General features: G+C 37.8%; 1 protein-coding gene across 1 annotated transcript; it reads right to left on the reverse strand.

The window, feature by feature from the left end:
- LOC149546517 (uncharacterized) lies at window positions 1-22,733 on the reverse strand. Its single transcript, XM_089793991.1, has 2 exons — window positions 22,618-22,733; window positions 1-390 (listed from the first exon to the last, which is right to left on the reverse strand). Exons 1-2 carry the CDS (start codon window positions 22,708-22,710, stop codon window positions 1-3), a joined length of 483 nt encoding a protein of 160 aa, XP_089650117.1. The 5' UTR covers window positions 22,711-22,733.
- Window positions 22,734-25,696: the final 2,963 nt, after the last annotated feature.

Consider the following 25,696-nt stretch of genomic DNA (forward strand, 5'->3'; position numbering starts at 1 on the left):
CTATATTTTTCCCACTTTATAAAATGCATTATATGAAAAAAAGAATTTGAAGCTTTTCACATACTTGGATATTTTGTTGCATCTGATAAAGGAATGACACAAGATTGCCCCACTGACTATCAAATGAAGAGCTTCGGACATTTTTTCCAAAATTTCTTTATGGAAATGAGCATCAATTTCTTTCATCATCTTAATGAACTTAGCCAAGTCTAACATCTCTTTCAGAAGATCTATGCATTCCCTGTCATTTGAAGAGATCTTGTCCAATCTTTCCAAAACATTTGCTATTGCCAGAAGCCCCACTGCAGCCCAGTGAGCGTTGCCCACACCTTTTAATACATCCATAGCCATTGTGTGCGCTTCACCAGAGAGGCTGCTTGTAATGAATTTCTGCTCCAAACAGAAATGTAACGAGAGACAGGAAACAGAGCATTATAAAATGGCCGTCACATGGCTATATGTAAAAATCAAACATTTATAACAGTTGAGAAATTTATTAAAAAAATGAAAATCACAATTTGTAGTAGTTAGTATATTCAGTTATTTGTGTTTTTCTTAAATCAATGTTTCAGATCCCAGAATCATCAGAATGATAACAATTATATAATAATAATTTATGTATCTTGTGTGAAATATATAAATTATCATGGTTGCCAATCTCCCTAGCTCACACATCTGTTCTCTTTGCAGGGGGAGGGTGTTTCCAGCATTCAGGTGGCATTTTTTTCTGGGTTTGGTGGTTGTTGCGCTTGCTGCCTGTGGGGTGTGAAGCTGTGGTTCAGTGGTTGGGGTGTGCATTGGTTTTGATCTTTTTGTGGGTTGGTTGTAGCATGGCATAGAGTTCAAGCCTTCGAGCCTAGTGGTGTCTGGAGGAGATTAGACTCACAATGGGTCTTCCTTGGGCATGCATGCACAAAAGATAGAGACAGTATATTCAAGCTAGGGTTAAAAAATGAAGAAAGTAAATGGGTGTTTGCCTAGAAGCCAAGATCAGCCGGTATTGGTCATTTCTCTTGAGGCTTTTTCTGAAAATGTTTCATATTGGAGCTGCAATACTCTCATTTACAAGCTTCTCGGCATTAGTATTCCTTTGCCTGCTTTGGAAGCCTCAATTCAGCATTCATGACAGATTGAAGGAGACATGGAGATTATTCTTACCACTAACAGTTATTTTATGGTGGTTTTCTCCATTGTGGCAGACTAGAATCGGGGTTTTGGAGGGCCATATTTCTACAATCATGTTGGACTGTTTATTAAACCCTGGCATATGGGTTTTAATTTGGCTGAAGAGTTGGCTTCTTGTGTTCCTATTTGGATTCGTTTGCCTCAGCTCCCTTTAGAGTTTTGGAAAGACGATATTCTATGAAGCATTGTTGCTCTGCTAGGGGAGCCTGCTGCCATCACTACACAAACCCTTGATAAGAAGGTTATTTCTTTAAATCCTTTTCTCGCATATGCGTAGAGATATATCTGAATAATCCCCTGCCAGATTCGACAGAAATTTGTATTGGATCTTCATCCTGGATTCAGCAGCTAGATTATGAATCTTTGTCTTTCCGGTGTCAGCTCTATCACGATTATGACCATCTTCAGCAGCAATGCGCTAGAGTTCATAAAGAACCTCGTTCTACTAATATTGCTTCATCCTCTTCTCCACCTTCGGGTAAAGAGGACAAGGGGAAAGCTCCCATGAGGGAGGGTGATTCAAGTAAGGATAAGGATGGGTTTGTGCCAATCAAAACAAGAGCTAAGGGAAGAGGGAAGAAAAGGACCTTTAAAGAGCGCCAAATAGATGAGGACTTTAACCATTTTGAAATATTAGATACTTTAGCCTTGGACGAAGGGACCCCTCCAAATATCTCCTCTGTAGCTGCTGGTGTGGGTATGGAGGTTGTATTGGTCCTAGAGTGAGACCATGATCTTCATGGAATGCAAGATCAGTAGATGACTTACTAATTCTATGCAAGATGATATTATTTTGGCGGATTTGGCTAGAGAGGTTTTAGCCACTCATTGGGGTAAGAGGTCTTCTCAAGGCTTGTGGTGCAACATCTCCTTAAGAAAAGTTCTTTTAACAACTTCTCAAAAGAGCATAAGACGAACCTAGAAAGATAAGGCTGCTAGAGATTCATTGGTGGAACTAGGGTTTGTTAAGCCCATTGGTGTTCACTTTTCTCAACCCTCTCCATGTTATTCTCTCTTTGAATGTAAGGGGGTTGAATAGCACCTCCCTATGAAAGGCTATTCATGATTTAGCTGCATTTCACTCACCAGACACCTTCTATATTTAGGAGACTAAGGTATTCCCATTGATATTATACATCAATATGCTTCTCATATCTAGCATTTTGGTTGGTGCTGATGCATTGGTTCACAGAGTATTTTTGGAGGTTTGACTTTGTTCTAGGATCCACACAAGATTGCTCCCCTTTAGTGGGTCTCTACTCACTCCTCTCTCTCCATGGTGGTTTCTGCTTGGGACTCTGGCGCGACTATTCGTATTATAAATGTTTATGCCCCTATTGACATTTATGGAAAATACCAGCTTTGGGCACATTTAAGATATGTTTGTTCATATGCTCCTTAACTTCCTTGGATCTTGTGAGATGATTTTAATTATGTGTTGAGTTTAGAGGAAAAAAGAAGGGGGATGCCTAGGCTTGGTCCCACTTATGACCTATTTTGTGCTCAAGTTGATGCTCTTTCTTTAGTTGATGTTAAGCCTTCTAATGGGTTTTTGACTTGGAATAATAGGAGAGGAAGTCTCTAAATGGTTGGATAGGTTTCTGGTCACTTTTTTCTAGGTAGGAGGTGGCTTGGTGACTAACTCTAAAAATTCTTGATTGGAGAGGTTTTGATCATTGGCCAATCAAATTCTCTACTTCCCTTTTTTTTGTTGCAAAGAAATTTCCTCTTAAATTTTAGCTTATGTGGCTTTCAAACTCTTTGTTGCATGATTTAGTGGCTAAGTGGTGGAAAGGGAGACCTTGATTATGGAATAGTGTTACATCCCAATTTTCGACCTAATTTGAAATATAGCCGTTGAGGTTCACATGAAGTCAGTTGGCAATTTAATTTGTTATAATCTGGCGAAATGGTAAGATAGTCATTATGATTTCAAGTGAAGATAACATGCTAGTTGATCATTAATCATGAATTCATGAAGGTTAACTGTTATGATCATTTATGATTAAATAATTTATAATTTAATTATGAAGAATTTCTTTGCAGGAAACATGTTGAAGGGGTGGAAGCATTGTCAAAAAAGAATTAGGCAGGAGCATCACCATCATTGATAATATAATTTAATAATTAATAAAGTGATGTTACATGTACATATAAGATTATAATAATGATCGAATTATAATAACATTTGAATTATTATAGTTTTCGAATTATAATCTTCCAACTCTATTCTTTCTTTTTTTCTTTTAATCAATTAACACTTGGCATAACTAATTTGATTTTTGGCAATTTGAATTGTTTTATAATCTTTCCAACTTCTCTTCCAACCTTTTTATTTCTCTTATCTTTAGATTTATGATGTATTCAAATGGTCATCTAGGAATTTGAATGGTTTATAATCTTGTAAACCAGCGGAAGCCAAGAAGTCACGTCTTCTCTTATTTATTTGAAGTCGTGAGTGGAAGGGGAGATCTTTTTGAAGCACCCAAACAAACTTCTTGAAAAACGTATGTGAGCCAAGGAGTGTCGGCCTATGCTCCACGGAGTTTCCGGGACGGGGACATTTTAGGGGACAAAAATGTGTTTTCGGTATGGGTACGGGTCGAAGCCAAAATTTAGGGGACGGGGGGACAGCGATTAACAACATAAGGGATTTTATATATATATAGAGAGAGAGATAGAATTCAAACATGAATATCGTAGCATTGATAAACCATTCACCATAGACATTTTAGAAGATCAATACATGGAATATTATCAAATGGAAAATACTAAGTACTTCCATTATAACAATATCACATACATATAGAGCAAAAATCAAAATGCCTAAAGGCTCCAATTATCATGCTAAAATCAGAATGAAATAAAGAAAAGTCCAACTAAAATAGTTCGTAAATATTAAACGGAATCTTTCCTCATTGTTGCTACTGCTCTTATGTTTTTCTTCCTCTTGACAAGTATGTCAAATGTAAAAATGATTAGAAGAGTTAGTGTTTTAATGGACCAAATATGGGTTGCATATTTTTATTATGTCTTTAAGATGACTAGGGGTCATGTAAACAGTAAAACTTAGAAAAAAATAATTTTTGGGGGGCATTTTTCCTTTACCAGATAATCTAAAAAAAAGGGGACGGTCAGCAATTTCAAGGATGAATAGGAGACGGCAAAACCGTCCTCGATACTGCTGGCTGTCCACAAGTTTCCTACAAAAAAAAATGGCCATTTTGGGGATGTTTCCGAATTTGCCAAAAATTGACGACTCAAGGGACGGCCAAAATCTATCCCCGTGTCCCCGTTTCGTCCCCGATACAAGTACAACCCCAAAACCATAAGGGTCGCGTCCCTGTGGAACATAAGCCTCTGCTTAACTATTAAGGAGTTGTGATCGGGATGGAAGGGAGGTCTCTGTCTCACATTCTCGATTCTCTCCACCATTTTCATTGCATTGAATACTCTTTCTTTACCGCCAAACATCATGCTATTTATACTTCCAAATCATTGCATTTACGTCAAAAATCATCTGCTGTTGATACCAATACATCCTCTGCTGCCGGAGTGAAGCCAAAACTAAGCTTTAGATTTGCGGGAGATCAAGTTGCAATTGGACTCGCTGGTCATACTCTTGTTTGGTAACCTTTGATAAACCGATATAGCAGTGTTTGTAATGGCAAGTTTTATACTTAGAAACAGTTATAGATATGGAACTGATTGTATCTGAATTTAGCCGAATGTAACTAAACGCATACAAATTTCCATCCCTTATTCTTTTATCCTACTCTCTCTCACTTTGATTCAACATGTTCTCCTCAGCCGGTTAAGACTGATTAGTAGAAATAATCCACCATGCTATCTGTTGTTGTTTGAGGTATTCATGATACCAATCTCTAATGATCTTGAGCTTACATCAAATATGCAGCCCATTGAAACAGAGATAATTATGATTGTTGAACAAATACATGTGATTGCAATATAATTCCTAGCTTGAAATCAGAATATTGATTACATAAAATAATTTAGATTTTATCTCAGAACTTTGTTTAAAAAGGTGGTCATATCAAAGTAAGCTTATACGAAAGTATTTTCCATACGCCTTTGAGATAAGGGGTAGTACACTCAAGAAGAACTAGTAAATAATTTACAACGCAAATTTAAACTTTGCTAAGCCATAGACCCAGGTCAGGCACACTATGGCTGTGAATATAAAATGTATCTGTACTCTTATGAAAAATAAGTATTATGAATCTTATGTTGAAGCCAAGAAAAACATAGTACGGATCCATAACCATTACACCGTTGGATATTAGACTTAAACAATCAAATTCTGGAAACTTTAAAAAACATGATCATATAATCATAGATTGTGAAATGCTGGATGCATGTAATCTTCTTGTATAATTGGCAGAACTAGTTGTTCTGAAAATTCCTAACACCTAGGACTCACTCAACTGTGTAGCCAAGAAAATGGGTGATGAGGTGAAAGAAAGGAATCTATAATAACATGAATCAGTATCAGTTATGACATTTCAATGTTTATCATTTTAATATGAATTAATTAATAGCTCATGCATAATCCTATTAATGTATTCTCCTGCTGCCAAGTCGTATGGTGTGTTAATTACTAGGATGCCCAGTGGATGGCAAGATGACCCCTATCTATTCCAGGTAGGGAGGGCCTTTCTCATTAGAGATCGTGTGAGGATAAAGTTGTGGTCTGAGGTTGGGTGGTTAAGCCCTTGACAATGTTTCACCTCTCCATAAGTTACCGGACGTGCATCGGACAAAGGTAAGTCATACATTCAATTGGTTGTCGGAAATAAGTATTGTCACTTTTATGATTAATAAGCAAGAAGGTAAGATTAATTGAGTTATTTCATCGTTACACCTAGATGCAAGAGATAGATTTATGGATTGTTTTTCATTTATATGAATATCGAATATGAGTATATTTTCTAATCTTGAGTTACTGTCACAGCTAAGTAATCGGAAGGAAAGGAATCTGAGGCCCTAATTGATTGAGTGATGATTGGAACCCTAAATGATACAATGGTATCGAGAGCCCTAATTGAATCTGTGGTATTGGAAGCCTTATTTAAATCCGTGGTATCAAAAACCCTATTGAATTAGTGGTATCGAAAGCCCTAAAAGATTCCAATGGTAATCGATGCCCTAATGATTACAGTGGTAAGTGATGCCCTAATTTTTATAGTGGTATTTAATGATAATCATCATTTGATTTTGATTTAACATTATTGGATAGAAGTCGTTTCATGATATTGTTATAGAGGTATTTGTGGACTAACTCAGGTGGTTGCAGAAGCATCCCTAGTTTTGATATCGACCTCAGTTTCCATGGTATGTGGATTTCAATTTCTATAGTAATTTCATTTGATGGTGTTTCAAGTTTTTAGTTAAAAAAATTTGTTTAACTCATTTTAACCATAAATCTCATTCACGTGAACATGACTGATATAACTATCTTCCTATGAAAATAAAATTATAACTATATGTTAATTGTTGATTAAGACCCTGGAAATCGGGATGTTACAAATAGCCATGTATTTCTATTTTAAGAAACCTCAAGATGTCAAATACCACCTCAAGAGATGGAATACATTTTGTTTTGGTAATCTTTAGTCTGGGAAGTGTGATGCTCTTGATCATCTTGTAGTGGTTACTCAGTAAATTTGTGATATCGGTTTCTTGGATGCTTGAATCTTAGTCTGTGAGAAATGTGGAGGAATATGAGCTTCAGGAGGAGATTTATTGGAAACCAAAAGCTCGGATTGATTGGCTTCAGGAAGGAGATAGGAATACGACTTTTTTTCATCATTCAGTTCAAGCTCATCAAAATATGGGGCATATTAATTTTCTTGTTACCTTTGAGGGGCTTCTAATTTCTTCTCTATTGTCAATCTCTCATTAGGCTTGTCAGTTTTACTTTGCTCTTTTTGCTGAAGATTCCTCTCCTGCTGATGTGGAAGAGGCATTGATTCTCTTTTGCATTCCCTCTCATGTTACCAATGCAATTAATGATTCTCTCATTTGTTTGATTTAAAGTTGTTTTTGGGATGAACAAAAGTAAATCTCCAGGACTAGACAACTTCTCTAATGATTTTTTTAGGAGTTATTGGATATTATTAATTTAGATCTATTGGAGGTTGTTAGGAAATATATTCATAGAAAGCAGATGCTTCATGCTCTGAATTCTACCCTTGGAAGGTGCTAATAAGCTAGAATTTTTCTACCCCATTGCTCTGTGTAATGTGGTGTACAAGATTACCACTAAAGTGATTGTAGATAGGCTCAAAATGTGTCTTTTCATTGTTATCTCTCAAGAGCAAGAGGGTTTTTGTGGTTGGTAAGAAAATTTTGGATGGGGTTGTACTAGTTTCTGATGTGATTGTGTATGGCCGCTTCAAATGAGTGATCTATGTTCATAGAATTGGCTATGGTCAAGGCTTACAATAGGGTCAAGTGGAGCTTCTCTCAAAAAATTCTCTCAACCTTTTGTTTAGTCCAAAATAGGTGAAATTGTGTATGAGTTGTTACTTCCTCTTCTTTCTTGGTTATTGTTAATGGAGTTCCTTTAGAGGCTTTTGGTGCTACTAGAGGTCTTAGCCAAGGGGTTCCTCTTTCCCCTTGTTTACTATTTTGGCTTACGGTCTGGGCTGGTTTCTAAAATCTAGGGCTTCTTAAGGTTTGGTTTATGGGTGGTAATGGGACAATGGCAGGCCAAAACTTTCACATCTTCAGTTTGTGGATGACACTTCTCTTATGGGTCTATCTCACATTTGGGAAGCTAAATCTTTTAGACATGCTTTGTATATCTACCTTGCACCTTGAAGCTTCAAGTCAAAAAATCAACGAGCTCAAATCCTCCATTTTCCTCTTTAATACTCCTTAGGCCATTCAGAGGCATATTGTTGACATCTTGTGGTTCCAGATTGGAACTCTTCCCCTTGTTTATTTGGGCATTCCACTTACTAATGGTAGACAACTCAGGGCCTCTTGGCAGATTTTGCTTGATAAATTATGAAAGAAGATTAATCATTGGACTCACTATTGGTTATCTACTATTTGCTTGCTTGACTTTTTAAAAGTCAGTTGTTCAAGCTCTTCCTATATCAATGTGTTTTTTTAAGGTTCCTTCCATGTATTTTCTTAGGGAATTAGATACGCTTTCTTATCAATTTCTTTGGAACGCTAATTTCTTGATTGTCAAATGCAGCCTAGTTAAATGAAAAACCATGTGTAAACCCAAGGATGAGGGCTATCTTGGCTTACGTTCTTCTATTTTAAATGAGCAAGATCTTGCTGGTAAGTTATTTTGGCATTGGTGTACTATTGAAAATCAGTTATAGGCTCGTATTCTCCCCCATATATATCTTCTTGATGCTTATGTGTTCAATGTCCTGCACTTTCCTATAGTAGGAAGAGGTTCTATGATATGGAATACTTTGAAGTTGGGGGCTCAACTTGTGAAGAATGGCCTCTTCTTGATTTTCCATTTGGGATCTCAAGCTCTTTTCTTGTTGGACTCTTGGAATGGTTATCCTTCTCTCCTTTCCACTCACCCCCACCTTCACCCCCTTTGTTCCTGCTTCATGGCTTCTAGCTGGGACACTTTTGATCATGGTAAGATTGTCCATAATTTTGGGTTGGCAGTTTGTTTTTGTTGGAAACATCCTTTTGAATGGCCTCTAGAAGTTTTTGAGGAAGATAGTTAGGAGCTAGCTCAGATTCTTGAGTCTTGGGAGTGCTCTACCTAGGTTGAAAACGATATCTTGGCTTGGCAAAGCAGTGACTTGTCTAGGAAGTTTTTGGTTCAGCAAGTTATGTGGAGTTGTGCAGAAGACGTTTGGGGGCAGTCAGGTTCCTTGGTGCAAACATGTTTGGTACAATTTCTAATGGCCCAAGTGTGATTTTTTCATGTGGCTGGTAGTCCAAAACTGATGTATTTATATAAACATGGATTTCAAAGCCCCTCGATGTGTGTATTGTGTCATAATAGTAAGGAAAGTATTTCCCATGTCTTTTTAAAACGCTCCTTCAATAGACATATTTGGCATCTTTGGTGGAATGTGTGGAATCAATCCTAATTCCATGTTTCTTCCTAGGCTGAATTTTTTGTTTGATGGGGAAAGGAATCTATCAAAACTTTTTTTCTTCAGGTGGCTTGGACTCTTGGCCCTTCTTTTATTATTTGGTATATCTAGTTGGAGAGTAATCATTTGATCTTTCAAGATGTGAAGTTGCAAGTGTTGAAGTTTATAGCTACAATAGAGATCTTTATCTCTGATTTTATGAGATAAAAACATATTTGTTATGACTGTTATGGTCACCTTCAGCTGAAAGAGATATTTGTGATTATATTGAGTTTATATTATGCAAAACGACATGAGTCATATGTCATACAAAGAGGCATGCATATGGAAATGTGAAGTGTTGATTATGAGGAAATATGAAGGATTTTATTTTTGGGAACCAAAGAGACCTTCATGTGAAAGATGAAGAGTCTTATGCAATCTATTTATGTGGTTGCATGGTATATTGTAAATCAATCAAGTGGAAAGCCATGTGCTTGAATATTTGATGATCAATAAAAGATATATTTGTTAGTGTGGTTGGGTTTTTCCTTCTCTATGAGAAGGGTTTTCCCAGGATAAATGCCTTTGAGTGTTTTGTGTATTGTTTATGCTCTTTTATTGCCATTGCTCTCTATTTCTAGGCTAAAATATTAACATGGTATCAGAGCCTAATTGAATAAAAGCAATAAAGGAGTTCTATCTAAAGTGGTTGCAATAAAGGAGTTTTTAACATCTATGTTATTTGGTGTTTTTGCATTTCTATAGTAAGAGAGTTTGTTGTTCCTTCATTCAGACTACAAACTTTATGAGTAGTAACTTCTTCTTGCTTTGATGTTACTTTTCTTTGATGTTTCATGTGTGAGATGATTTTCTTTCAGAAGGCTTTTCTGCATGTGTAAGCAATTTTATCAATATTATTATTGGAAGGCATCAGAAGTGATACAGATATTATTATCATGTTCCATTTTTTGTATCGGGACCTGCATAGTTTTGTTTTAAGAGAGAGATATAGGAAGAGATATGCAAGTATCGTACTTTCATGATTGCTCATATAAGCAGGAGATGGAGGATGAATTAAGAGTCTTTGGCATTCGATAACCATTATCTTTCTCCATCCTTTGAAATGGATAGGCGTCTCATCAATTTGAGGCATCATTTTGTATTCATTGGGATCATTTGTATTGATGTGAGTGCTCAGGAACAATTGCACTAAACTTTATATAGTAGTCATATATGCACTGGCACAATTTTGCCAAAGCTAAAGCAACTTCTTGCGAAGCCTATTTTGGAAATGGCTTCAATCGTATCTGTGGTCTGTTTGATAGCAATCCCAACAATCACATAAATTTGTCCAGTGGGGATTCATTTTAATTGTTTCTATAGCGAAACCTTAGACACATCGATATGTGAAGAAAAAAAAGGCTATGTTTCTTGAGAGAATTGATATGTCGAGAGGGGAGGGGAAGATGTGTAGGTTGTGTTGGGGAGAGGGAAGAGATCGTGCTTCCTAAGTATTCAGAGGGAGCCTTTCAAATTGAAGTACTTTTTGTTATCGTAACAAGAGATGGGAGGGTTGTAAGTGACGAGTTATTAAATCGGATTATGCCTCAGGGAGCTGTTCATATGCGTACTACGAGGTATTTGCTGCAGGCACTATGTATTGTCCCTTCTACCAATTTTGTCTACATTCAGGATAGAGATTGAAGGATTGACTCGCAAGGAGGGAAGTGCATTTTCTTTGTCCTTGTCTCGGGCTTGGTCAAAAGGCCAATTCCACTTAAAGATTGACATCGCCATAGAGGAATAATGACAAAGCATTCAATTTGTCAACTATGCAAAGTCTCTCTACGATTATAGTATGCGGTGAATTCACGGTGGTGGATCTAGCGAGGTCGAGGATGCCGTAGCCCATGCCTTCCATTTCAGGAAGCATCGAGGAATTGATCGTGACCATGGAGTATTTTCTTATTCATCTTCTCATGATGATATCATGTCTTATCGTCTATGCTTTTTCAGGAAATCTAGATTAGCACTTATTTTTTGAGCATTTCATTGGTGAAATAAGTGTCTATGGACATATCTTTAGACACCAACAATTGTAGTAGAGATGATTACAACCATTGAATGTCACCAACATAGGGATAAGTTTTGAATGTTGATTGGTAGTAGTATATTGTTTAGTATTAATATTCATAAAGTGATGTTAATATAATCTCTAATGATTGCAAGATGCAACAACAATGATCCTTAGAGGGAGGCTTCATTGTTAAGAGGGAGTATTTATGGAGTCTCTGCTAATCTTGTTGGAATCAAGTTTCAATTATGGTTTTCTTTATTATAAATTTCATTGTCGTGTGCATGCAGAGCTACACTATGTGAGTGTAGAGTTTTATTGAATAATGGACAAGCATCAACATAAACAACATTAGTATCAATACTAAGGGGCTTTGGTATGTTCTGAGGTTTTCTTCAAGCAATCATTTATTCGCATATTATTAAATAATATTCACTACAAGATGTTGATGATTAGTTGAATGAACAAACATACATAGGAAGTTCTTATGTTCGATGTCATCTATTATGACTGTATCATGTTTATGCTAACTTGACTTTGTGCAAAAGCCTGTAATTAAACTAACAGGTTATTCTGAGAGATCTCATTTTCTCCATGGGTGCAATGGGATAGTGAGAGATTTTGCAATGTTATTTGCAGTGTTGGTGGCACATTATCTTCATTAAAAGAGGAAGATAATGTTTAGAGAAAGACTATTCAACTTTAGAGGGAGGTTACGTGACAGAGTAAGATGTCCAACCCTTTTGCAAGTTTATGCAATAGTCAACCATATTATTGTGGTGATTAAAGATACCCCTCTTGAGAGGAAGTCCCTATTATTAAAGTTGTCCCTGCTAAGAGGGAGTCTTTGTTAAGAGGAAATCTTAGTTATTAATGCATTCTTCTCTGGGAGAAGTTTGAGGTGAAAGCCCTCCTTCCACCCTTTGCAAGTAGATACGGTGGACCATCCTCTGTGAGTATGCATAGTGGAAATGCATTCTTTTCTGGGAGAAGTTTGAGGTGAAAGCCCTTGTTCCACCTTTTGCGAGTAGGCGTAGTGGAAATGCATTCTTCTCTTGGAGAAGTTTGAGGTGAAAGCCCTCGTTCCACCCTTTGCGAGTAGGCATAGTGGAAATGAATCCTTCTCTAGGAGAAGCTTTGAGATAAAAGTCTTCATTCTACTCTTTGTAAACAGGCGTGGTGAAAGTCATGTGTGTGACTTCATTCTATGTGCTTAGGAAGTAACTATGGTGGCAAATGTTATGCTGAGATAACATATGTGAATTTATCATCCTTTTTTACAGCTATGACTGACTAAAAATCTTCCTCTTTCTAAGAGGGAGTGTTGAAGTTTGTAGCTGTGATGGAGATCTTTATCTCTAGTTTTATAAGATAGTGTTAGGAACCTGTGTGTTCCTTCTGTTTATTTTGTTAGAGTAGTGTTGTTGGACGCATATGCTTTGTAAGTCGTCCCGTGAGTATATTTTATTATCCCACATGCATAGGTAGTATTACTTTTCTAGATCGTACCCAGTATATAAGAATAGGTTGAGGCCCTTGATGGGTACGGACGAATTTATTGTATTGAGCTTGCTCAAAGGAGGTTACCCCCTCGAAGTGGCCTGCAATCAGTAGATTCATTTTGAGTTCTGCTATCACTTGGTATTCTGTTATTTCGAGCATTCTCACGATATTGCTATAAGGAGGTTCTTCACATCTGGTATCAGAGCACTCTCTTGGGCTCGCTGGGTGGAAATTACATCAAAATTTTTTTCTGTCGTGGCCTTCAGGTTCCTCTCACTTCTAATATCTCTTGTTATTGCCATAACTCTTTTCAGTTGTTCTGTCTGTGAGTGAATTTTTCTAAGTCGACTGTTTAAAAAAAAAAAAAAAAAAAAAAGAGTAAAATTTTTTCTGTTTTTTAGTCGTAGCTTCCTTGTTTGCTTTCTGTTTCTGCTCATACTTCCGCAGAACGTCTGCAATATCATTTCGCATACTTCCTTCCTTGGCGACCCAACCCCAAATTTTACATATCAAAGCCCTAAATCCCTCATTTATCTAATTTTAGGGTTTGCCCTATCTTTTTCACCTCTCATCCAATCGCCACCAAACTGAGCCACAAGATTCGATTCCTCATTTTGCTCCCTTATCCCTCTTGGACTGTTCACCTCATTTCGCCTCCCTACCCTTGAAACCCTCATTTTTCTTTTTCCCTTGTCCCCAGGTAGTCTCCCACCACCCGTCGAACACCCATTTCCTATATGAGTTTTACCCAAATCCAAGTTTGCCGTAACTAAAAAAGTTTTTGTTTCTCATCTTCTAGCCATTCCAAAAAAAAAAAAAAAAAAAAAAAAAAAAACTTGTTTTATGGTTGTTACGCGTACAGGAGCAAAAATCATGGAAGAGGAAATTGCATCCCTCAAAACCAAACTTCAAGATCTGGATGACAAAATTCTGGGTCTTAACTTTCAGCAGTCAGCCATGAGCCGAAACCATTCAGGAGATACTGGGTCCTCTTCTGGCAATTTCCGTGGACCAAAGCTTGATTTTCCACGCTTCGATGGTTCTGATCCGATTGGATGGATCTATAGGGCAGAGCAGTATTTCAGCTTGCATAATACTTTGGATAACCACAAAGTCTCCCTTGCATCTTTTCATTTGGAACATGAAGCTCTTCAATGGTTCCGTTGGTACATCAAGGCTAATGTAGGCCCAACGTGGAGCGAATTGTGCACCCTCATTTTGGAGCGCTTTGGCCCTAGTTCCTTTGATGATTTCACAGGAGCACTCACTAAACTGCATCAAACAGGCACTGTAAGAGAATACCAGACAGAGTTTGAAAAATTAGCTAATCACACAGAGGGCTTGTCTGATGAATTCTTCCGTAGTTGTTTTGTCAGTGGTCTGAAGGATGCACTTCGCTCAGAAGTCAAAATGTTTCGACCTACTACAATGATGGAAGCCCTTGGGTTGGCTAAGTTAGCGGAAGACAAGATTAGTGCTCTACAACGCTCTAGATCTAATTTTGTTCCATTCAGAAATACAGGTTCTCACAACCCTCCAGTCATACCAGCTCCCAGAACTACTCCGATCAAGCACTTGTCTGAAACAGAGATGCGAGTCAGGCGAGACAAAGGGCTTTGTTATAATTGTGATGAGAAATGGTCTCGGGGCCATAGATGTGTTCAGCAAAAGCTCTATCTCTTGGATGTGGATTCTCCACCGCAACTGGAAGAATATGTAGATGCTCAGGAAACAGTGGATGATGAGGTTGAGCCTCACCAGCCTGAACCTCCTTCACCAGAAGCTCCACCAGAGATATCTGTCCATGCTTTGGCAGGAGTCACTACTCCACAAACCATGCGGGTCCAGGGTTTCTTCAAGAAGATCCCTCTTACTATACTCATTGATTCTGGTAGCACTCATAACTTCATTGATCCACGAATAGCCAAACAGGCTGATTGCTTTATCCATCCCTGCTCTAGGTTTGAAGTCATGATTGCCAATGGGGGCACTTTACCTTGTAAAGGGAAATGTCGCAATGTGCGTCTCTCTATTGGAGATTATAACATGCGCTCTGACATGTTTGCCTTACCCTTAGGTGGTTGTGATGTGGTTTTGGGTGCCCAATGGTTACGCACTCTTGGCCCCATTCTCTGGGATTTTGCTGAACTTTGGATGCAGTTTTCAGCCGAGGGGCACCAACACACTTTGAAAGGCTTACAACCAGGGTCTCTCAGCATCATCAGTTCACACCGTATGGAAAAACTTCTTAAGAAGAATTCACATGGTGTCATCGCTCAGCTCCATTCCATTCAGATGCAGCCATCAGCAGTCTCTAGCACTCCTGCCGATCTCCAACACATTTTGGACAAGTATTCTAGTATATTTGCTGAACCTGTGGGATTACCTCCTTCTCGTCCAGAGGACCACCGTATTCAGCTCCTTCCTGGCAGTGTTCCGCCCAACATCAGGCCCTACCGCTACCCATTTCATCAGAAGATCGAAATCGAGATACTTGTCCGTGACTTACTGAAGCAAGGTATTATTCGCCCTAGTACCAGTTCCTTTTCTTCTCCAGTTCTGCTTGTTCGCAAAAAAGATGGGTCATGGCGACTCTGCATTGATTTCCGAGCACTTAATCATCTCACTATAACGGACAAGTTTCCCATTCCAGTTGTTGATGAACTTCTTGATGAACTTCATGGGGCTCATTTTTTCTCCAAGTTAGATCTTCGTTCTGGGTATCATCAAATTCGGGTTCATGAGGAGGATATACCTAAAACTGCCTTCCGCACACATGATGGTCACTATGAATTTTTAGTCATGCCCTTCGGCCTCACGAATGCTCCTTCAACATTTCAGGCAGTGATGAATAACATATTTCGACCATACCTCCGGAAATTCATTCTAGTCTTCTTTGATGATATCCTCATATATAGCAAAACTTGGGCTGAGCATCTCCATCATCTGGAGCTTGTCTTGCAACTTCTCTCTGATCATCAACTCTGTGCAAAACTATCTAAATGTGTGTTTGGCCAGGAGGAAGTGGAGTATCTCGGGCATATTGTTGCACACCATGGAGTGCGGGTGGATCCTACAAAAATAGATGCCATGAAAACTTGGCCGCATCCTAAAACTCTCAAGAGCCTTCGGGGTTTTTTGGGGTTGACTGGCTACTACCGCAAGTTTGTCAAAGATTACGGAAAAATTGCAGCACCATTGACAGCTCTGTTAAAAAAGGATGCCTTCTCCTGGACCCCTGTTGCTGAGACTGCATTTGAACAACTGAAACAGGCTATGTGCAGTACACCTGTTCTCGCGATGCCAGATTTTTCCAAACCCTTCACTATTGAGAGTGATGCTTGCGGCAATGGATTGGGTGCTGTTCTCCTGCAAGATGACCATCCTATTGCGTTCACTAGCAAAGCCCTCTCTGGTAAGAATCTATCCCTCTCTACTTATGAAAAAGAAATGATGGCTATTTTGCATGCTGTACAGAAGTGGCGGCCATACCTCTTAGGGAGTCATTTTTGCATCAGAACCGATCACCAAAGTCTGAAATACTTCCTGGAACAACGGGTATCCTCTCCTACACAACAGAAATGGGTCAGCAAACTCATGGGGTATGATTATGAGATCACCTACAAGAAGGGTAAGGAGAATATTGTGGCAGATGCTCTTTCTCGCACATTTGATAATCAAGCTTCCCTTTCCGCTATTTCTATGCCCATTCCCAATTGGTTAGCGTCTGTTCAGCAGGGCTATGACAATGACTCTTCTTTATCTCAAATCATTCACCAGCTAGCCAATAATCCTTCTGCTATACCACATTACTCTTGGGATGGTGCTTCTCTTCGATACAAGGGTCGGCTAGTGCTTCCTCAGAACCCAGCTTTACATCAGGCTATTTTTTATGAACTCCATGCTTCTCCTTCAGCAGGGCACTCAGGCTTCCTCAAAACTTATGAGCGCGCAAGGAGAAACTTCTTTTGGAAAGGGATGAAACAGACGATTCAACAGATGGTGGCTGAATGTGATACTTGCCAACGCCACAAGGGTGAAACGACCCTCCTTCCTGGCTTGCTCGAACCATTGCCCATCCCTACACGGATTTGGACTGATATTTCTATGGATTTCATTGAAGGGCTTCCTAAATCCGGTGGCAAGACAGTGATCTTGGTTGTGGTTGATCGTCTCTCGAAATATAGTCATTTTTGTGCCCTCAGCCACCCCTATACTGCCTCCTCTGTTGCACAAATCTTCATGGACCAGATATTTCGTCTTCATGGACTCCCTTCTTCCATTGTCTCTGATCGTGATGCAACTTTTACCAGTCATTTTTGGACTGAACTGTTTCAGAAAACTGGCACCAAACTGAAGATGAGTTCGGGCTATCACCCACAAACTGATGGTCAAACTGAAATTGTCAATAAATGCTTGGAAACTTATCTTCGTTGCTTCACTTCCGAGCAGCAACATCAGTGGGCCAAGTGGCTCCCTTTAGCTGAATGGTGGTACAATACCTCTTACCACACTGCCTCTAAAATGACTCCATATGAAGCAGTCTATGGTCAGGCACCTCCAGTGCTCCTTCCCTACACTCCTAACAGCTCACCAGTCCAGGCAGTTGACATAGTTCTCCGCAGCAGGGATCAGATTCTTCGTACCTTACAGGATAATCTTCACATGGCCCGTAATCGGATGAAACAGCAAGCAGATCAACACCGTTCTGAGCGATCATTTCAAGTTGGGGATATGGTTTTTCTTCGTCTACAACCATACAAACAATCCTCCCTAAAGCTGAAAGGGCGTCATAAGCTGGCCCCAAAATTTTATGGGCCTTATAAGGTTCTACAGAAGATTGGTTCAGTTGCTTATAAACTGGAACTTCCTCCTTCTTCCCGCATTCATCCAGTCTTTCATGTTTCTTGTCTAAAGAAAGTTCTGGGTACCACTGTCAGAGCACAAACTACTCTCCCTGAAATGGATACGGAAGGATCCATTATCCTGGAGCCGGTGGCAATCATTGACCAGCGCACTCGCCAGCTTCGCTCTCGCTCCATCTCTGAGGTCTTGATTCAGTGGCATGGCATGCAACCAGAGGATGCTACCTGGGAACCCCTTCTTCAGATTCAACAACAATTTCCACACCTTAAGCTTTGAGGACAAAGCTTTTTTCTAAGGGAGAGGGGATGTTAGGAACCTGTGTGTTCCTTCTGTTTATTTTGTTAGAGTAGTGTTGTTGGACGCATATGCTTTGTAAGTCGTCCCGTGAGTATATTTTATTATCCCACATGCATAGGTAGTATTACTTTTCTAGATCGTACCCAGTATATAAGAATAGGTTGAGGCCCTTGATGGGTACGGACGAATTTATTGTATTGAGCTTGCTCAAAGGAGGTTACCCCCTCGAAGTGGCCTGCGATCAGTAGATTCATTTTGAGTTCTGCTATCACTTGGTATTCTGTTATTTCGAGCATTCTCACGATATTGCTATAAGGAGGTTCTTCACAGATAGAAACATGTTTGTTATGACCGTTATGGTCATCTTCAGTTGAAAGAGATATTTGTGATTATATTAAGTTAATATTATGCAAAAAGATGTGTGTCATATGTCATGCAAAGACGCATGCGTATGGAGATGTGAAGCGTTGATTATGAGGAAATATGAAGGGTCTTATTTTTAGGACTCAAAGAGACCACCATGTGTAAGATGAAGAGTCTTATGCAATCTATTTATGTGATTGCATGGTATATCATAAATCAATCAAGTGGAAAGCCATGTTCTTGAATATTTATGATCAATAACAGATATGTTTGTTGGTGTGGCTAGGTTTTTCCCTTCTTGTGGGAAGGTTTTTTCTAGGATAAATGCTTTTGAGTGTTATGTGCATTGTTTATGCTCTTTTATTGGTGTTTTTCTCCATTTCTGAGGTAAAACATTGACAGCGAGATCACTAGTTGTGGTGGAAAATTCTCCATTCTTTAGGAGAAACCGTCTCAGCAAAATGTGATATAACAAAGGTTGTAGAGCCTGGTGATCTTATTTTCTCTAATCATCTCCATCTTCCTTCTCCACAACGACAACTCATGTGACATTGATACAGACACCCTGCCCAGAAGATTGATAGGGTGGGGAGGTGAAGTCTTCTGCGGGGCATTTTGAAAATCAATATGGATAGGTCTTCTCATTGGAACCCGGCCCTGGAGATATTGGGGGAGTTCATAGAGACAGCTTGGGAACTGTTCAGTTTATGTTATTTGTTAATAAAGGCTACGTTACTAACAAATCGATGGAAGCTATGGTTATTTTGTATGTTGTGAAGTAGGCTTGTGCTCTTGGATGGTGAAGGCTTATTTATGGATCTGACTCGCAGGTGGTTGTTCATTAGTTGACTAAGAAACACGCTGATTATGTTAGTTGGCAGTTACTTTTGGTTTTCAACCAGATTCTTAATTTATGTGCTTCTTTCGACCCTGTTTCCTTCACTCATATCCCTAGGGAATGGAATGGAATTGCTGACTATTTGGCCAAGTGGGCTTCTGATCAAATTCAAAATTGTAACATTGTGGATAGGGAGCAATTACCTTTGGGTTTGTCCCAACAGTTAGATCAGTTAGTGGATCTTGACAAGGCTGTTTGATGCCGGTACTCTATTTTTCTTTCAGGAAAAATTTGAATCCATATATCATTTCATGTTTAACGTTATTCATGAAAAAAACATGGGATAGAGAGCTTGCAGAGAACTGATGCTAAGTCAACTGTTCGTTGGGTCACAGACTTGCCTAACCATATACATGTTAGTGTCATGCAATGTTTAAAGTTTAAACAATTAGTTCAAAAGAATTAACAAAGTTAACAATTTCCATGCAAGTTGATCTGGCGGTCATCAAACGAGGAGAATAATTGAAGTTGTCGTACAAATTAAAATATTCTTGTAACAAATGCTTCTTCCTTTTGAGCTATGCATTAATTATGAGTTTTATAAAAACTTAGCCTTGCTGATGTTTGAAACTACCCACAATGACTGTATGACCTCATAACAGAGGCTGCAAAATGTAATCTGAACTGCATTGAATAAAGATTATTGATTATTGTGCGCTTGTCCTGCAAGGTGCAATCTGATCTGCATTGAGCAAAAATTACTGATTATTGTGTGTTTGTGCTGCAAAATGCCATTTTTGATCTGGATTGAGTAAAGATTATTGATTACTTTATGTTTGTGCTGCGAAATGTAATCTGATCCACATTGAATAAAGATTATTGATTACTGTGTCTCTTCTGTTTTACTTTCCTGTTTTGAAATCATCAATTGGTATCAGTGTGCAAGGAAAAGGTTCCTGGGCATGACATTATTAGAGAGAAAGATTGTGGGAGAGTGCGCTATCTGAAATTCAAGCTGATTGTGCTTTTTTTCTAATAGAAGCTAAATTGGATAACGATCCAAAATAGATAGAAGAAGAATTCTCATTGCTGCTAAAGAAAGAATGCTTAAAGAATTGCTGCAGGAAAACACTGTTGCTGCTCTAAAAGGAGATCACTATTTTCTGTTGCAGTCAAAACTCATCCTAACAGAGTGCTGACGGGTGAAGCTGCCAAACAGAAGAAGAGGTCCAGTTTATTGGTGATCCATATCTAGAGGAAAAGAAGGGCACATGTTTGCTAATGGTCGAGGAATAAAAATGGCACCACAAACTAGAGTCTGCTGAGAAGTGAATCGATTTGGAGAAGGGCTCTTCAGGAGATTTGTTGAACTTGGTTAGTTTGTTAGAAGGAAGTCGTAGAAAGATTATCATTGCAGCTCCAAAGGAAAAATTGTAGCAGAGAGAAGGCAGATCAAACTAAAAATTAATAATAGTCAATTATACAAGTTGTTTAGGTAAAACTACTTATTTTCCCATTAGGAAAGATGGACAATAAGAAAGAAAAATTGAGTTTGATATGTGAGAAAGATCAATTGATGAAATTGAAACAGTCAAATTCAAAATTGATAGAAACTATTAAGAAGTAATCTTGATAAGGAATTAGAAAAAGTAAAGAAGACAAATGCAGATTTAGAAGACAAGGTAAAAATGTTGAAAAAAGAAAATGAGTTTTTAAAATAAAAAGAAATCAGTTTGTAATGGCACATGTGATACGAATGATTTGTGCTCATTGATATAGATGATGTGGCTAAATATTTCTCAAGGGAAAGAGATTGAAGGTGAAGGTAAGGACATGTATACAGATATGGATGCAATGTCATGGCGATAATAAAGATTCTCTTAAAAACAATATCAGTTTGAGGATCACACAAAAAATGGGATGGAATGGAAGAGGACTTGGAAGACACGGGCAAGGCGTCAGATAGTCTGTTCAGCCTATTTGGAGGCTAAAATATGAAGGTCTTGGATTTGGTGAGAGAGATAGAACTGGTGTTACCGAAATGAAAAGTTTGGACAAATCCACTGAAAGAGTACAGTATTCTCATCGTCATAGAGAAGGGCATCAAGAAGACAAATATTGGGATCTTCATCCTTGTAGAATTTGTGGGTTGAAGAATCACTTTGAGAACTCATGCTCAAATAGAGAGAGCAGTGAACACTGTACAAAAAGTTGTATGCAGGTTGATTATGGGTGGGTAGATCTTGATAGCAAAGGGTGACAAAGATGTTGAAACAGTTGTACAAACCTCAAAGTTTGCATGTAAAAAGAGATAGTGGTGGATCAATGCTCATATATTTGAATGAAGTAGTCAATGACTACTTGTTCTAATTGGCACATTAGAACTGGTGTTACCGAAATGAAAAGTTTGGACAAATCCACTGAAAGAGTACAGTATTCTCATTGTCATAGAGAAGGGCATCAAGAAGACAAATATTGGGATCTTCATCCTTGTAGAATTTGTGGGTTGAAGAATCACTTTGAGAACTCATGCTCAAATAGAGAGAGCAGTGAACACTGTACAAAAAGTTGTACGCAGGTTGATTATGGGTGGGTAGATCTTGATAGCAAAGGGTGACAAAGATGTTGAAACAGTTGTACAAACCTAAAAGTTTGCATGTAAAAAGAGATAGTGGTGGATCGATGCTCATATATTTGAATGAAGTAGTCAATGACTACTTGTTCTAATTGGCACATGGAAGTGTCAATAGTCTCCTTTATGCTAGAGACAAACGGGGAAACGGAGCCTTGTGACCTTTCGTTAAAGAGAGCAATAGAATGGATAGTTGAATTCTATTAGAAATATACGACGTGGGTCCATAAGACTAAGCTGAGATCAAACTGAGAGTATCAGCATCAAGCAAGAGTATGTCGAGAATCAAAGCTGAGTCAACTAGTCATCGAGTCACAGACTTTGCCATGCAGATAACCATGTACATGTTAGTGTCATGCAAGGTTTAAAACTATAAACAATTAGTTCAGAAGAATTAACGCAGTTAATAGTTTCCACGCAAGTTGATCTGGCAGTCATCAAATGAGGAGAACAATACAAGTTCTTGTACAAATTAAAACATTCTTGTAACAAATCCTTCTTCTTTTTTAGCTATGCATTCACTACGAGCTCTATAAAAAGAGAGCCTTATTGCTGTTTGAAACTGCACGCAATGAATGTATTAGACCTCATAACAGAGGCTGCAAAATGTAATCTGATCTGCATTGGATAAAGATTATTGCTTATTGTGTGTTCGTGTTTTAAACTGCTCTGCATTGTTTACTCTGTTTTTTTTGTCCCCTGCTTTCCAAATCTTCAGAGCTTTATTATAGTTTCTCTACTAAAAGAAGAAATATTGAGATTGCAAAATTACCTGGTCAGAAAACATTTTCGCCCCCTGTGAAATCCCCTCACACAATTTAGAAAAATCTGACGCTAATGGCTCCACCATGTCGTTCAATTTCATTCAGCTGTCAACCAATTTAATGGATTTCTGTACAGATACGGACCACAGTTATGGAAGGGCCAAAGATAAACAATTGAAATCTAAACGAGAAAAATCCAAACATATAAAATCATTACCTTACTAGAAATAGCAGACAAAACGTCATCTATATAACCTATAACCAAACCAATGGCGAGTTTAGCAGAGGCGCCAGAATCAGCAACATGCGTGGAAGAAGACACATTGGCTTCAGAGCCGTTCTCAACGCTTGGCAAAATAATCGTTGAAGAAGAGTTGGAGGGTTCAGCGTTGCTCATCTTAATTATATCTTTAAATTTCATATTCAGAAGCTCTTTCAATCACCCTGCCATCAAACAACACGACTGTAAAGGAACGTGTACTAGACACATATTTTGCACCATAACACTTTAAGTAGTTAAAAGGTACCTGCATTTTTTTAGAGGATCCAGCAAAACATGAACGCGTCGGTCAGCTCCCCAAATATACTTGGGCTAACACTTAATTTGGGCTTCAAACGTTTTGGTGCAGGTACACGCGGACCCGCCATACAGAGAGCGCTGCTATTGAAGCTTCCGAGAAGAATATGACATTTGATAAAATAGGCTCATTATTGGGAGTCGTTGACTTCTGACTTTTCTGCATTTTGCTTCGATTTTATGCTTAGATTCTTTGGAGACTGCTTCGCAGAAGTAATCCAAACGCGTTTATTAAATAAATAAAATATCTTTGATTGAAACTTTGTTGTTACTAAAATCCATTTCTTTTAAATTGTTTTAAATATGTTGGATATATTAGCATTAAATATAAGTGTATTGTGCTAAATACATCCACATTTCATATATGAATAGCACATCGGCATTTGAAATATGAATAGGCCATTGCACCTTGGTGTACAATGAGTATTTTGCAAAGTATGAAAGGTTAATTGGCATGTAATTAAGCTTATTATTGTGTTTGTGTAATAAAGGTCTTAAGAGAGAAGTTCAAGCTTCAAATAAAATATGAATCTAAAATAAAAGCTTTAAATTGAGAACATAATCAAGTTGTTTTACCAATAGCCTTGTGTCATGCTTGCAATAGGGTGAAAGGGAGATAGAGGAGCAAAGGTAGGAATTAATATTTGTAGAGAGAGGGAGACGAGGTGGAAGGGCTACAGAGGAGCACATAAATCAAAAAAGAAGGAAAAGTAAAGGGAGGGAGAGAGAGAGAGAGAGATGTGTTATGTTAAGCATAAATCCTTAAGTAAATGAGTAATCAAAAATTTATTGCTACCTTTTAGTCAAAATTTAATTTAGGTTTTGAATTGAAATTCAGTTGAGAAAAAATACAAATTAAAATAATTTTAGTACCTTTTGATTATTATTTGTGATTTCATATAAGTGATTTGTAGGATAAAGTCTCCTTTTACCATTCTCATTTTAATTATTTACTTATAGCTACTAACTTGTTCTGATAGCAATCTCATTGGTTTATTATAGAGGCTCTAGTGCTTGGTCTTTTGATTTGTCTTATAATATAGTTCCAGGTTTCAGGATGGGTATGTGTTGGTATTCTATCCAAAAGGATGGATTTTCGACAAAGTCTATCTTTTGTCAGTTTAGAATTATTTGTGATACTCATATTTTGTAATCTTGGGATTAAATCTAGGCCTTTAAGAGGGGCGTCATATTTGCATTTAGTATGGGTTTATTCAAGTTTTTGGTAACAATCTTTGGTTTGTAAATCTAGATACCTATATTCTAATGGGTAGTGGTTGATTTTCATAGGTTAAGTGCACATAGACGAGGGACCAAAAAGTGGGTTTAAGATGCCACTTTTTTCTGATATCGACAAGAAATTGAAAATAGACTCAAAATTTTAAGATGTAACAAAAATTAATTTTGCAGTCCTGCAAATCTTGTTTCTAAAATATTTTTTTAAAAAAATGGTTGAGTTGAAAGCCCTAAAAAGGGGTAGCATAAAAAGTGGTCCTATTTTTTGTAAAAGAAAACATAACATGTGGTTTAGTGTGCTCCCACTAAAATGTTAATTTCTTTTAAAAAAAATTAATTTCTCTAGTGAGAAGTTATCTAACACCACATGGTTTATTTTGAATTTGTCTACTAATTTTTTAATATTTATTTGACTTTTTACTAGTTTTGCAAATGCACACATCTTGAAAAAGTGAAATTTTTTAGTTACGCAAGAAATCATTGAAAACTAATTGAAAGTAAAATGTTCTTTTATTTTTAAAGGATGTAGAATGGAGTCTGTTTCTAAAACATTAATTGCACATTTCAACGAATAAGCCAAAATTTGAAATAATTAGAATTAAAAACAAATTATATGGTAAGATAGATAACAAAGAGATCTACAATATCATGTCATCTAATTTTATCATTATTTAACCACAAGTAAACCTAATAGAGGGTAGAAAAAAAAAAGTTGTAACATTTTTGGTATCCTTGCTGGAAAAATGTCTTGGACTTGTTTGAATCCTTTAGACCTTTGGGTTGGATCTCCAAGGAAAATCCAAGCCTTAGTTTTGGTGGATTCCAATGCATTTGAAAGCTTGTACGCACAATAGTGTGTGCATGCTATAAATGCAAATATTATTTCTGATATTGCATTCAATGCAACCTCAAAATACAATGTATTACATAGGGTCTATTCCCCTTTAACTGTGTGCCCTACATAATGCATTGCAAAGAGGTTTAAAAGGGAGGGAGATAGAAAAAGTTAGAAGGTGGGGCAATGAGAGAGGGACACCTTAACACCAACTAAGACACCTTATGACCCATTTTGACCCTTTAAAACACCTTAGGAACCCTTACCCTGCATTCGTATATTGAATAGATATAGTTACAATGTCATGTTCATCAATAATATACCTAGTGCCATGGAGTACTATATCATGCAATTCCGTAATAGTTTTATTTTTAATATAACTCATAACTAGATTCTCCATTTAGTTAGTTTAAGTGTTTGAGTCAACAAAGTAGTAGAT

Source organism: Cupressus sempervirens, chromosome 7 (genome assembly GCF_028749045.1).
Source record: "Cupressus sempervirens isolate cs-2001-9-10 chromosome 7, ASM2874904v1, whole genome shotgun sequence".
Lineage (NCBI taxonomy): Eukaryota > Viridiplantae > Streptophyta > Pinopsida > Cupressales > Cupressaceae > Cupressus > Cupressus sempervirens.

Excerpts from the sequence above, each read along its gene's own strand:
- LOC149546517 (XM_089793991.1), bottom strand. The coding sequence starts at position 22,710 with ATGAAATTGAACGACATGGTGGAGCCATTAGCGTCAGATTTTTCTAAA. Across the intron at positions 391-22,617 it reads CGAAAATGTTTTCTGACCAG|AAATTCATTACAAGCAGCCT; the intron begins GTAATTTTGCAA and ends TGTTTGGAGCAG.